This window comes from Diadema antillarum, unplaced genomic scaffold, assembly GCF_040938485.1.
Source record: "Diadema antillarum isolate AM-2024a unplaced genomic scaffold, OU_Dant_1.0 seq00000134_RagTag, whole genome shotgun sequence".
Taxonomy (NCBI): Eukaryota; Metazoa; Echinodermata; class Echinoidea; order Diadematoida; family Diadematidae; genus Diadema; species Diadema antillarum.
Window position 1 is genome coordinate 217,811 of NW_027271211.1, and position 15,619 is coordinate 233,429.

Below are 15,619 nucleotides of genomic sequence, written 5' to 3' on the forward strand. Positions count from 1 at the left end.
TTACTGTGGCTGGCTCTCTTAATGTTTATGGAGGAGAAATTAAGTGAGACAAATTATATTCCAGAGAAAAACTTCTGTGAGTATGGACAACTGAAAGATGGGAACAACAACTACAATCAGAGAGTTGATGTCCAGCTTTAATAATGATGAGAGGAAATAAACCATAAAAATTTCATACAGCAACACAGAGGAGGGCCACTACCCTATAAAATGAGAGCTACCGTCATCCACAGATAATGAATTATCATAATACCTTGCAAGGTCAAGCGCTCCGGGGTTACCGGCAAACATGGTGACCAGCTTGGCGTCCACCGATGCCGCCATCTTGGTCAGCTGCTTGTCCAGCCTCCAGGCACGGTTACGGCTCTTCTCCCCTTCCTTGAAGGTGTCAATGTGGGCTAGCTGCTTCTCCTTGAGGGGGAGAAATATAGTATGTCCAAAAAAAAAATTACAATCAGATTTTCGCACTGATAACACAGAATACGATCAAACTGTCTAAATGTTACTTCAGGGTCTTGAAATATCACATCTCAGCTCTATTTTGCAGAAAACCCCACTAAATTTGGTTAAGCGGTCACAGAGAAATGTGGATTGTTGTAAAGCATGTCATGAGTCTGATTCTTCCAAGTTTAGCACTGGGATGCTCTTGTGTGTGAATGCAATAGAAAGAACTTGGAGGGAAGAGATTCCTGACATGCTCTACAAAATTCCTCATTTCTCTCTGACCACTAAAAAAAATTGAATGGGGTTTTCTGTGAGATGTGGGCAATGAGTTATAGTTTTGTACCCTGAAATTGTATTCAGATTGATTCACTATTTTTAAAGTTATTATTGCGGGGGTCCCGGTGTAATTTTTTTTGGGGGACATACGGTACGAGAGAAGTGTGAATTCACACCAGCACTCTCAGAGTGCTCCCCTAATTACAGTGGACTCCCATTGCAACAAAGTCCTCAAGACCAGCAATTTTCTATCGTTATATCAAAATTTCTTTATAGCCAAACAAATTAACAATAAAGAAACAGCGAAAAAATTGTGTTATGGCCTAAATTTTTATTTCGCTGTCCCCGGAATTTTGTTTTAACCGTGTTCGTTATAACGGGAGTGCACTGTACCTCCGCCAAGGAAGGAGATTATGTTTCCATTGCCGTTGGTTTAATTGCTTGTCTGTGTTCAAAATAACTCAAAAAGTTGTGATGAGATTTGGATGAAACTTGCAGGAAAAGTTGATACTGACACAAGGAACAGATAGTTAAATTTTGGTAGTGAACTGAGAATTTTTAAAGGGGAAGGCTAGTAACTGATCAGTGGGAATCAGTGGAAATGCTGGGAGACGATTGTTCCAATCCTTATGGGATTCATTCAAGAGTTCATTGTATATCTATTGTTGTGTGAAAATGATTTGCTTCGGAACGGTCTCATATTCAAGTAATGTGCAGATTAATGCTCCGTCACTGACCAGGGACGCTAACCTGGAAGCATTAAACTGCACATTACTTGAATATGAGACCATTCTGAAGCAAATCATTTTCACACAACAATAGATATACAGTGAACTCTTGAATGAATCCCATAAGCATTGGAACAATCATCTCCCAGCATTTCCACTGATTCCCACTGATCAGTTACTAGCCTTCCCCTTTAATGAACCTTTGAGGGATTTTTTAATATTTTGGCAGATAAGGTCAATAAACTTGGGAATTCAAGCTGCGCATATTTGAGGTTTGCATATATAGGCACTACAGCATGTGCTCTGCTCGGGCCAGGTGCTGCGCAGTTGGAAGCTGATGATGTAAACAAATGGCTTCTATACATGTATTGGGAAATTTGATTCTTAATATCTGTGCATGGGTGCTATAGAAATGAGGGTTGTGTTCTCAAAGTGCTTTTTCTAGTTAAGCAGGAATTGCAAACTTAGATGGTTGGTGTACCACCATGACAACTGTAACACAAGGTTTAGAGGTGCAGACCTCTGCCAAGCAGCTGATTTCCATCCATACACATATTTTGTGTTTCACAAAGAAGTTAAGTTGATCCTTAAAGACAGGATCAACTTAAAGTTATAGTATGCCACTAGTTTCCCTGACCAGTTTCCCTTCATGTTTTTAGAATCCACTTCAAATCACCAAAATTTACAGAAAAATTCCATTGTCCAACATTTCATTTTGTATGTCAATGGCAGCATGTATCAGTCTCCAAATTCATTTTCACATATTTTCCGGGTATTGGATGCTTGGAAATTTACCGGATGTCGGGACAGCTGGTCAATAGGCATCTCTTGCTCTAGTTTGTTAACAATGGCTACATGCAAAGACTCTTGCTACAAGTGCCTGATAACATGTTTGTCCCCATTATCAATTACCTCAATCATTTGGTGGACACTCCGTAAAGGGCTGGAGCTTGGAGAGGCTTCCATGGAGAGCAGCCTTGCCTCATACTTAAACCTTGGGAGTGAAGAATGGGAAACAGAGATGGTTGGGGGAGGGATAACACTTCGGACCCTCACAAACAACACTAGAAAATAGATTTGGATTTGTATTGTCTCGGCATATTCAACTTGCTTACCTTTGACAAAAAAAGTGTGGTGAGATAATGGTGCCATGCTCAACAGGAAACAAGGTATCATAATTGCAATAAAAAACTAAACAACTGAATCACGGAAGCGATTTATCACAAGGGGGGGGGGGCATTTAGTTATTGTTATGCTATAGAGTTTGATCTCCTTGATATTATGGTGTCAATTTTAAATAACCATGCATTTTCATTTTCAGTAAAATGTTCAAAATTCAAACCACAAGGGCACTGTTTCACCCCATACTTGGAATGCTTAAAGGACAAGTTCACCTTCATAAACATAAGGATTGAGAAAATGTAGCAATATTAGTAGAACACATCATTACTAGCCCACATTTGTAAACCTCCAGCAATTGGTCTCATAGTTAGCATGGAGTTTGGGTATGATTGCAGTAACTTCTGTGCAAAATTTCGTTCCAATTAGTCCATTACTTTAATAAAAATAAATGAAAATGCACCGTATGCATGCGTATAACGCTCGCTAGCTCCGGTTCACGTACGTACTACATGCATGCGATACATGTGTAAGTTACATGTACGTAGCTAGCCCGCGCTCGTAATTCGATTTAGGGTCAGGTTGACCCGGTTTGAAAATTGATTTTAAAACGATGATTTTCTCTCTTTTATCGAATGGTATAGACAAAGAGCAACAGGCGAGTTATGTTACTGTTATAACTTGTACTTGAAGTCATATTGGACCTGTTTTATGCAGTTTTGATTTTCGTGGGTTTGCAAATGTGGGCTAATACCTTTAAAGTCTACCCACTTTTGATGAAATAATCTTTTTATTTCATGAAAACTGATTGTTTCGTTTTCATTTACGCTCAAGTCTTAGAACATGGGGGTGGCCCAGGAACACCTGGCGACAGACTGTGGAAAATGAAATGGCCAACCTCCACCAGACCTGGGGATCACTCCAGAGAATGGTCCAAGACAGACGGGAGTGGAGAGCTTTTGTTGCTGCCCTACATGCCAGACGGCATAAAGGGCAGTAAGTAAGTAACTTAGAACACGATAGCGCCCTTTTGGTACTCAGCTGATGGCATCTATGGACTGATGACATATTTCATGAACAAGTAGAGGGCAACTAAAAATACCTAAGCTCTTCAGGGAGACTGACTGTGTATATCATGCTTTGACGGAGGCGCGTGACCCACCTCAAATCCTCCGCATCCTTCTTGATGTCGATGTGGGAGGTTGCTTGTCTCAGGTCCCGACTGGTTTCCGCGGTGATGGTTGCGAGCGACTGCAAGACGTCTTGTGGCGAGTTCTCGCCGGTGACCTGCTCGATCTGCGTCCAGATTTTGTCCTTTGACCGTTGTCTGAATGGATGGGCGGAATATGATAACTGGACTCAGCAAGCAAACCAGAAACCTATACATGCAGAAATCTGGTCTTTTCTACTTTTAATAGCTACAATGTATGCACTATTCTATGAAATACCCTGTGACCAAGAGCAAATCTCTGTCAGCTTTTTTTTTTTGGGGGGGGGGGGGGAGTGAAGAAGGAGAATATTCCCTCAAAACGATGCAGCTTGATTTTTTTTAAATAAAAGAAAAATAAGGAAAGACATGGGATTCCATAAGGGTTCAAACTCGTGACCTCCGCATTGCTAGACCAGTGCTCTACCCACTGAGCTATGGAAAAGTCCTAGTACTGTGTTCATCCCAGAACGAGATGGTAAGAGCACCAGTCAAGCAGCCCGTAGGTCTTGGGTTCAAATCCCACTGAAATCCTAATTTCTTTGTTCATTTTTTATATACATTATACAATGCATATATCTTTGGTCAGTTTCCGTAGCAACACCATCTGTTTGCATTTTATTACATTTGTGTGTGTGTGTGTGTGTGTGTGAACATTTCATATACAGTAAGTTTCACTATCAATATCTGGCTCTCGGGTGTAAAAAAAAAAGTTGAATCCATGATAAACAAAAAGGGTCAAACTGTTGGATGTTCAATGGTAAGGCTACCTCTGAAAATTGCACACACATAAAATTACATTTTATCCTACACAGACAAATCATGCTAACATAATCTGGCCCTCACTCAACACAGTGTAATCTGACCATTAACAAATCAAGTACTGTATAAGCTGTTGTTTTTGCGTACAGATATTTTCGCAAATTAGAAGGTGACAGACATTTTTGCGAGATGTTGATTTCGCGAATTGACACAAACGCTATCTTGCATGTATACACTCTAGTGTATGGCGACATTTTCGCATGTTGTTAAATTCGCGATCCAACTGTGATTCGCGAAATTCCCGAAAATTAAACCCTCATGAAAATAACCACACAGTATTCAAAAGATTGCATTGTTGTTGTTGTTATGGCTTTTTTTGTGTGTGTGTGTGGGGGGGGGGGGGGGGGGGGGGGCTGGTGAATAAATGTTTCAAAGTATACAACCAGGACCGAATCTCAGGTTATGCTGCAAGTGTCTGAATTACACATTGTTTCCATGCTACAATCATGCTATACAAGTAGTTATATGCTAACAGTTTTTTTCTTGTCAACATCTATACATGCCCAAAGTTTATTTCACTGTTTACAAATGGAATAGTTTGCTATATAATTTTGAACTAAATTGGATTTGAATTGAATTTGTTTCTCATATTTCACAACAAATTGCAATACATATCACTTTCCAAAACAATATCAAAATCAAAGTACAACTTGAAACATAGAAACTAATTGTAATAGTAGATTCTGAAAGAACAAGTCCAGCTTCATAGACATGTTGATTGAGTGAATGCAGGAATATTAGCAGAACACATCAGTGAAGGTTTGGGGGAAAATCAGACAATCCATTCAAAAGTTACGAACTTTTAAAGTATCTGCACAGTTACTGCTGGATGAGAAGACTACTACAGTGTATGATGTCACGTGCGTATAACGGTAAAAGGAAAATATAAAGAGAATGTCACAACATTTTATTTTTTTCGGAAAAAGTGCTCATCTCCTTGACTCGTCACTGACCTGTATTAAAGGGACGCAGTCCTCACGAAATTGAAAAAAATATGTTGTTGTTGGTACCTCCAATGAACTACTTTCATCAAAAACAAACTTTCAAATCACCAAATAAGCTCGTACATTTCGGTTAAAAAAGTGTGACTCTGCAAATGAGCAAGTCTTGGCGGAGAGTCATATGTCATCGATGCACAACTCTTTCCAGCGGTGTTCTGCTTGTCATCCCTAGTTATTTATAAATACATGTTTACTATTTATTTTTATATTAATTGTATATATAAATAAGCTTGAAATATTTCGTTTGAAATAATAAAACCACATATTGTCACATTTTATGAAAAAATCAGATATGATCATTTTGAACACTTAAATTGGTTTTCTGAGGCACGGCTGTCAACTTGAGAGTAGGGCATCAATGACGTTGCACCTTTTGGCAGGCTCTTACACGATCGCTTGCAGGAATTGTTTTTTAAAAATTGCGTACGGAGACAATTTTTAATGTCCACGCGTATAAATTGGTGAAAGGTTATTTTTTACTCTTCTTCATTATCAGTACAGTGAAAATCTCAGGACTGCTTCCCTTTAAGGGTAATACTATTCCCTCTTGCCTTCTGAAGAGGGAAGTCAAGTGTCCTTTTATCACGCGAGAAAAGTGAAATTATATTGAATTTTCTTTAAATTGTTGTACACATGTGACATCACAAGCTGTATTAGTCTTCTCATCCAGCAGTGACTAAGCAGAAACTTCAAAAAGTCATAACCTTCAATCGGATTGTCTGTTGTTCTATTGATATTGCTGCATTCACTCAATCTACATATCTATGAAGGTGAATTTGTCCATTCAAATACATCACATCTCGAGAGCAACATACTTGTACCTCTAAACTAGTACAAGTCAGCAAAGCAGATTTCAAATCACATAACTGTCATGAAAGAAAACAAAGTGGTTTTGCTCAGCATTTCATCTTCAAATACTTACATTGCCTGCTGATCATGACTAAAGTCTCCTTGTAGCAGCTGTGTCAAAAAGGACTGGATTTCACCACAAGTCTCTCGCACAGTTTTCTGAAGAATAAACAAAGTGGGCACATCGTGTATAATAAGAAATATATGAATGCATAATAAGAAATATATATATATATATATATATATATATATATATATATATATATATATCAGCAGAAGAAGTGGAAGTTCTTACCAATTTTTCCTATTAAAGTGAAAACTAAGTTTCGGTAAGTGCTTGAGAACCCGTCTAGCACCATTTCATTTTTGCTTGCAATATATCGAAAGAGTCCACTAAGAAACTTACCTGGCTGACGCGGTTTGCCGGAATGATGAGTCGTTTTGGAGTATTTTGAGAAAAATGATAATAGTAGGAAAACCGACTTTTATTCCAGAAGGCTCCAGACTAACTCAGTCTCGGGAAAAATTTGACCCTACTTCAGACAATTCACACGCAGTAAGTGATCGCCACATTCTACTGGCCACTGCATAATACCAAATGAGGCCTAACTGAATGGACTGGAAAGTGCGTGCTAACGTAATCCTGTACAAAACAAAACAAAAATGACAGCGCGCGGTCCTCAGTTGCTGAGACGCGCGGTCTTTGGAGTTTTTGTTGTTGTTTATCAAGCGCCTTTGGTTGTTTTAGAGGTGCTTGATAGGCGCACACTAATTTTGCATGCGCGCAAAAGAGGTTTTTGATGCGCGCGTTGTAACAGCTCGGACCATTACTGCGAGTTCGAGTAGGCCCAGAACACGAAGCGCAAGTTTATACAGGCCGCTCCCATAGGACAACACTGTACAATCAGAGGGACAACCATTACAACTCATCCCGCCGTCAAAGCCGGAGCCGAGTTATCCCCGAGTCCGAGTTTAGCCTGACCCCGTTCGGGTAAGCACCGAGACTGAACCTTTTTGGTTAATATTTCGCATTTTTGTCGTTACCCATCAAATATCTTGTAACAACATCGTTATCCTGCACATTTTCTAAGCATACGTTCACATTTGGGAGCGAAATTTGACAACTTTTGCAGGCATACCAGAACTTTGTTTGGGCTTTAACGCTTCTCTGAGTGGGAGTGTTGAATACATGAACTTCCTATCTTACATGCGATTTCGTAAGCTTTGGTTACGGTTATTCTGCAATGTTATTAGCCATCATCCAATCTGGTTAACATTATGAAAAATGTGAAAGCTACATTGTATGAATCAGAGGTCAAGTTCATTTTTTGCAGCTTTTGAGGCATCAAAGCAAAGATCTACTGTAAACGTGGAAATTTTCGCGGTACATTAATTTTCGCGGATTTCGCGCTACGTTCGGCTAGCGCGAATTCAAAAACGCGCGAATATATCTTCGCAATTTTCTATGCACATTTTGAACGGCCTGAATTGTGTGCGCTTCGTCGATGATACAGCTACGTAGTACAGACATGTTTACGCATATAGCAGTATCATCGCACGCACCGCACGCACCGAGCCCTTGGCCGATTGGTGTGCTACATCCCCGCGACTACAGTACTAGTACTAGTACTACTAACAGTACATGTATCGAGTAAAACACACATGTACTACGTAATTGAGCGCTTGTACTCGCACTCGCGCCGCTCGCTACGTCGCTTATCGTACGCTGGCATCGCTGGATGAAAACAGAGATTGTGTATTAACCCGCTGCGGAGCGCGAATTTAAGAACCCGTGAATATGTTTTCGAGCCGCTCAGCGCGAAAAATTAATCGCGCGAAAATATTGACGTTTACAGTATACAATTGCTGTCATTTTGATTTCTTCAGAATCTAGTTAGAAATAGAAACATTCAAGCTATCTGATTCTTCAGTCAGCTCAGGCCAAAATACGTGTTCTATAATCTTTGCAGCCTGAGGCCCATTGCATAAAAGTTACAGTTACGGGGAACTTTGCCATCTAATGGTAACTTGCATGGAATTCTTGATTTCTTGTGTAAAATGGACCCGTTTGCATAAAGTTACAATTAAGGTAACTTTGCCATCCAATGGTAACTTCCATGGAATTCTTGATTTTGATTGGCTGTTGAGTATTGTTACCATGGTAGTTACCATTTGATGGCAAAGTAACCATAATTGTAACTTTTATGCAACAGGCCCCATTTGTCAATGTAATAGTCCTGGTTTTTTACCTTCCTCAGGCAAGGAGGTGCTAGAGAAGGAGACACAACTACTGCTCTCCTTTGAAGTCATGCGCGGCACCGCCGAGAAGTTATGCGTTCAACTACAGGTGTTACCCGTGTGCTTTGACAAAAGAGAGCATCAATAATCGGGACTAGCGCTCTCACATCTAGAAATACTTGCCCCTACTGCAATGCGCTCTCTCTTTCAATGTGATGGCAACAATGAATTTGTGTTCCTTGAATTGGAGCAGCGAATCAATATGCAGTGTAAAACTGACAATTTTAACAGCAAATAGTTAAAAAGCACACTGGAACACGCTTTAATGGAATACTTTATTTGAAAGATCAAAATATACCAGTTTAAAAGGCAGAAAACTAACATGCAGAAATGTGCGCATTATAGAAAAATATTAGGTTTTTAAGAGGGCCTAATTTTCATTTCATTTTGATTTGCGCATTACGAAGAAACTAGAAATACATGTTCATAACATTAAATTCTTTACTAAACTATTCTAAATCAATTCGAGTATTTCATTTAATATTTTACGGTGAAATAAAGCTTGTAATTCAACGAAAGGTGAAATGCGTTCGTCGTCTCCGAACTTCGACTTGCAATAAGAGTGGTGGCGAGCATGACTTCAAAGTGTAGTGGAATGCTAGACATCCCTTTGTAACGCCTTGAACCCAAACATGTGTATGCATGAATTACGAAGAGTTGCCACTCCATCTCTGTAACACCTCCCTGCCTTAGGTTTCTATCTAATATTGAGTGAAACAAATGGTAAAATGACCTCAACTCGATCTACTGCGTTCGGTTGAGAGGAAGATTAACAGGGTTTTGCTAAAGCGGGGTTCCCACTTTCACGATTGGCGCCACGATTGAAATCGTGGTCTTAATCGTGCAGCAAGCGTGATGGTCTTATCAGATTGTATCAGATCTTAAGGTCAATCGTGGCAATCGTGTTAATCGTAGGAAAATTTTGGACGGTTCAAAAATTCTCTACGATTAACACGATTAGTTTTTGATCATGATCATCGCATCAGATCGTCTAGGATCGTATCCAAAGGCAGCAAATCTCTTCTAATCGTGCTTCTTAATCATGTTGATCGGGATCAACCTTTTCACTTCACTTCTGCTTATTAATATTATTTTTTTGCCCATTTGCCCTTATTTTACTCATAAATTGATTTATTTTGTATTCTGATAGGTGGTAGCCTCCATCTTTAGATTATTCTTTCCAAACGGTAAATTGTATGACGGTGTGGGGTTTGATTGTCGTAATTTTGAAGGTACATTATCAAAATCTTTTTTTTTTAATGATTTCATACAATGAAAGTTGTATTACAGATTTTTAGATGTTTTCATACATTATGTTAATGATGTTTTCATTAATGAGTTGCTATTACCATTATACAGACACACAAAACAGGATATGGGATAACTTTTGTAACGAAAACAAAAAATGAGCAAAAATAAAATGGCAATTGTATGTCTAATGAATCGTGCTTGAATGGGTACATATCAAAGGCAAAGGGTTATTTTTTAAAAGTATATTACAGAGGGTTTTTTTGGGGGTGCACTATCCTGCTGTTTGTGTATTGTACATAGTAATTACGAGTTGCTGTTTCATCAGCCATCGTTTGACCCCTTTACATCTATTTTGGCACTTTTCAATGTCTTTTTTTGTATGTTTGGTAGAGTATAATTTCAGAGGAAAATGGTTATTTACAACTCTCATTATTACTGCAAAAATTAATGTAAAAGTGACCATTGTCGTGGTTGTGAGATCACTCGTATGATTACGACAATGAAGATCACTCTTATTATTTTTCACAGTTAGTTATTTAATAAGTGTAGCAATATACCCCTGCGAAATAATTTTGCGTAAAACCTCCTTTTTTGTTAAAAAGTGATATCATCTTGATTAGGGAGTCACTTTTCTGTTATGTGTGTGTATCAGTTATCAGTATCAGTGAAACAGTAAGTCAAGCCGAATAAACCAAACTTTTAATAACCCATGAGATAACGGCATTTTGAAATAAAAAGGCATATGATACTTTCTTAGCTTCCATTTCATCATATAATTATTTTCTTCATGTATTGGAGAGAAAGGTCATTTTTGTCTTGCTGTTTTGTTTTGTTTTTTCTGGGAAAGAGGGGCAATCATCTGATCTGGGATGTATTTGGGTTCGTTATTTCATTTTTTTTTTTGTGAGGGGGAGGGTGAGCATGTTGACTTAATAATCTATTAATTTCTTTACGTTTAATATTAGACGAGGGGATATCTGAGGTTATGGCTGGCCTGGGTGCAACTTTCTCTCTGATGACATAATCGTCATTAGCAACACTGCAAAGGTTACGTTGTCATCATCGTCAACCTGTCAAGCCTTGCCATCATCAGTGGTTGTGGATAAAATTAATAGGCCTAATCACTCTGCATAATTTAAGGGAAACAATGAAATCCATCGTCAGCCGGACTATAATATTCCCATTCGGGTCCAATCGCACCTTAAATGGGGGTCGCTTCTGATCCCCATCGCAAAAGATATCGTATCTTATCTCAGCAGCCCGTATTGGTTCGCAGTATTTGTATTGGAACGTATCAGTACGTTGCTGCACGTACCAGACCGGGGATCCTGATCGTAATGGTCATGTTAGATCGGTACCAATCGTGAACTCAATCAGGACAATCCTGTCGGATCGTATTTGAACGGCAGACCAGATCGTGACAGATCGTATCGCGTGAAATAGACCAATCGTGACCATATCGCATCCAAGCGTACCAACACGTATTGACTCGCATAACCTCGTATCCAAACGTGAAATTTCAGACGAGTTCAGCAAATTTTCCACGATCAGTTACGAATGTCCAATCGTGGCGTTCGCAATGGATCGCAGGATAGTGGGAACCCCGCTTATAGCAGCCACAAAACCTCGCAAATTGACAAATAGTCTGGTTTCTTATGTAATTTTGCCATATATTTTTTGGGTAGTATCAAAATTATACATTTTTGGAAAGCTTGTTGTATGAGAAATCAGGAAAACAATGTTTTCATTTGCCCCGATACCTATATGGCTGCCATCTTTGATTTTTCCAAAATGGCTGCCTAAAAACACATTTTCTTCAATCAATCAGCTTCTAAATAACCTAAAATTTGATTTTGACAGCAAAACCACCATTGCACTAAATTTGTGTCCAATTGCTTCCAAAATTGTGGAAGACATTCACTTCTTGCATAACTACACCTATAGATCATTATGCACACTAAATTTGGATCAAATTTGCTTTTACTGTAGAAGTAATTCACTCCACAAAGTTTTGGGGAAATTTTGGTTACCATGGCAATGCTTTCGTTGACAAACATAAAAAACATGTCCTGTATATCTACACCTCAGTGTCATCATGTACATCAACCTTGAGTTCAATTGCTTCAAAATTGTGGACATAGATCACTCCAGAAACTGTCCAGCCAAATGAACGAGTCTATACTGAGCTGGGAATTAAAGGGTTATAGAAATTGCACTTGCAAATAGAAGGGTACACGAAGTTGCTGGGAATTAAAGGGTTATAAAAATTGTCCTGCCGAATGAAATGGTCAACACTGAGCTGGGATTCAAAGGGTTATAGAAATTGTACAGCAAAATGAAAGGGTACACAAAGTTGCTGGGATTTACAGGGTTATACAAATTGCATTTGCAAAGGAAAGGGAACTAAAAGTTGCTAGGAATAAGAGGGTTATAAAAATTGCCTTGCGAAATGAAATGGTCGACACTGAGCTGGGATTCAAAGGGTTATAGACATTGTACTGGAAAATGAAAGGGTGTACAAAATAGCTGGGAATAAAAGGGTTATAGAATTGCCTTGCCAAATAAAAGGGTCTGCACTCAGGTGGGAATCAGAGGATTATAAAAATTGTCTTGCCAAATGAAATGGTCTACACTGATCTGGGAATTAAAGGGTTATAGAAATTGCACTTGCAAATGACAAGGAACACAAGGTTGCTGGGAATTAATGGATTATAAATATAAATTACCATGCCATATGAAAGGGGCTACACTTAGCTGGGAATCAAAGGGTTATAGAAATTGTTCCACCAAATGAAAGTGTCTACACTGAGCTGGGAATCAAAGGGTTATAGAAATTGTACTCCAAAATGAAAGGGTACACGTAGTTGCTGGGAATTAAAGGGTTATAGAAATTGCAATTGGAAAGGAAAGGGAAGACAAAGTTGCTAGGAATAAAAGGGTTATAGAAATTGCCTTGCGAAATGAAGCGGTTAACACTGAGCTGGGATTCAAAGGGTTATAGAAATTGTACCGGAAAATGAAAGGGTTTACAAAATAGCCAGGATTAAAAGGGTTATAGAATTGCCTTGCCAAATAAAAGGGTCTGCACTCAGCTGGGAATCAGAGGGTTATAGAAATTGTCTTGGCAAATGAAATGGTCTACACTGAGCTGGGAATTAAAGGGTTATAGAAATTGCACTTGCAAAGGAAAGGGAACATGAAGTTGCTGGGAATCAAAGGGTTATAGAAATTGCACTTGCAAATAGAAGGGTACATGAATCTGCTGGGAATAAAAGCGTTATAAAAATCGTCCTGCCAAATGAAAGGGTCTACACTGAGCTGGGAATAAAAGGGTTATAGATATTGTACTGCAAAAAGAAAGGGTGTACAAAATGGCTGGGAATTAAAGGATTATAGAAACTCTCCTGCCAAATGAAAGGGTCTACACTGAGCTGAGAATAAAAGGCTTATAGAAATTGTCATGCCAAATGCAAGGGGCCATGCTCAGCTTACAGTTTACACTCTGTTGGGATTAAAAGGGTTATAGAAACTGGCCTTACTCATGACAGGTTTTAAACTGAGCTGGGAATAAATGTGCTATAGAAACTGTCATACCAAGTGTAAGGGTCTATGCAGAGCTTGGAATAAAAGGGTTATAGAAAATGTTCTGCCAAATGAAAGGGTCTCCACTGAGCTGGGAATTAAAGGGTTATAGAAATTGAACTTGCAAATGAAAGGGAACACAAAGTTGCTGGAAATAAAAGGGATATAGAAATTGCCTTGCGAAATGAAAGGGTATACAATGAGCTGAGAATTAAAGGGTTAGAGAAATTGCTTTTGCAAATGGAAGGAAACACAAAGTTGCTGGGAATAAAAGGGTTATAGAAATTGCCTTGCCAAATGAAATGGTCAACACTGAGCTGGGAAGTATTAAGGGTTACAGAAATTGCACTTGCAAAGGAAAGGGAACACAAAGTTGCTGGGAATAAAAGGGTTATAAAAATTGCCTTGCAAAATGAAAGGGTATACAATGAGCTGGGAATTAAAGGGTTATAGAAATTGCTTTTGTAAATAGAAGGGTACACAATTTTGCTGGGAATCAAAGGGTTATAAAATTTGTCCTGCCAAATGAAAGGGTCTACACTGAGCTGGGAATCAAAGGGTTATAGAAATTGTCCTGCAAAATGAAAGGGTACACAATTTTGCTGGGAATCAAAGGGTTATAAAATTTGTCCTGCCAAATGAAAGGGTCTACACTGAGCTGGGAATCAAAGGGTTATAGAAATTGTCCTGCAAAATGAAAGGGTACACAATTTTGCTGGGAATCAAAGGGTTATAAAATTTGTCCTGCCAAATGAAAGGGTCTACACTGAGCTGGGAATCAAAGGGTTATAGAAATTGTCCTGCCGAATAAAATGGTCGACACTGAGCTGGGATTCAAGGGGTTATAGAAATTGTACTGCAAAATGAAAGGGTACACAACGTTGCTGGGAAGAAAAGGGTTATAAAATTTGTCCTGCCAAATGAAAGGGTCTACACTGAGCTGGGAATTAAAGGGTTATAGAAATTGCACTTGCAAAGGAAAGGGAACACATAGTTGCTGGGAATAAAAGGGTTATAGAAATTGTTCTACAAAAATGAAAGGGTACACAAAGTTGCTGGGAATTAAAGGGTTATAGAAATTTCAATTGCAAAGGAAAGGGAAAACAAAGCTGCTGGGAATAAAAGGGTTATAGAAATTGCCTTCCCTAATGAAAAGGGTTAACAATGAGCTGGGATTCAAAGGGTTACAGAAATTGTACCGGAAAATGAAAGGGTTTACAAAATAATTGGGAATAAAAGGGTTATAGAAATTGTCCTGCCGAATGAAATGGTCGACACTGAGCTGGGATTCAAGGGGTTATAGAAATTGTACTGCAAAATGAAAGGGTGCACAAAGCTGCGGGGAATTAAAGGGTTATAGAAATTAGAATTGCAAAGGAAAGGGAAAAAAAGTTGCTGGGAATAAAAGGGTTATAGAAATTGCCTTCCCAAATGAAAAGGGTTAACACTGAGCTGGGATTCAAAGCGTTATAGAAATTGTACCGGAAAATGAAAGGGTTTACAAAATAGCTGGGAATAAAAGGGTTATAGAATTTATCCTGCCAAATGAAAGGGTCTACACTGAGTTGGGAATCAAAGGGTTATAGAAATTGTACTGCAAAATAAAAGGGTGCACAAAGCTGCGGGGAATTAAAGGGTTATAGAAATTAGAATTGCAAAGGAAAGGGAACACATAGTTGCTGGGAATAAAAGGGTTATAGAAATTGTTCTACAAAAATGAAAGGGTACACAAAGTTGCTGGGAATTAAAGGGTTATAGAAATTTCAATTGCAAAGGAAAGGGAAAACAAAGCTGCTGGGAATAAAAGGGTTATAGAAATTGCCTTCCCAAATGAAAAGGGTTAACACTGAGCTGGGATTCAAAGCGTTATAGAAATTGTACCGGAAAATGAAAGGGTTTACAAAATAGCTGGGAATAAAAGGGTTATAGAATTTATCCTGCGAAATGAAAGGGTCTACACTGAGTTGGGAATCAAAGGGTTATAGAAAATGTCCTGCCGAATGAAATGGTCGACACTGAGCTGGGATTCAAGGGGTTATAGA

The 15,619-nt window shown here is 38.8% G+C and overlaps 1 protein-coding gene across 1 annotated transcript in view; it reads right to left on the bottom strand.

Annotated features, from left to right (window-relative positions):
• Positions 1-15,619, bottom strand: part of LOC139727501 (uncharacterized) — a 43,163-nt gene that overhangs the window by 8,697 nt on the left and 18,847 nt on the right. The window contains exons 7-10 of the mRNA XM_071638475.1: positions 6,520-6,605; positions 3,730-3,894; positions 2,361-2,442; positions 254-411 (exon numbers count right to left, since the gene is read on the bottom strand). Coding sequence (XP_071494576.1) covers positions 254-411; positions 2,361-2,442; positions 3,730-3,894; positions 6,520-6,605 — 491 coding nt within the window. The remainder of the gene's footprint in view (positions 1-253; positions 412-2,360; positions 2,443-3,729; positions 3,895-6,519; positions 6,606-15,619) is intronic.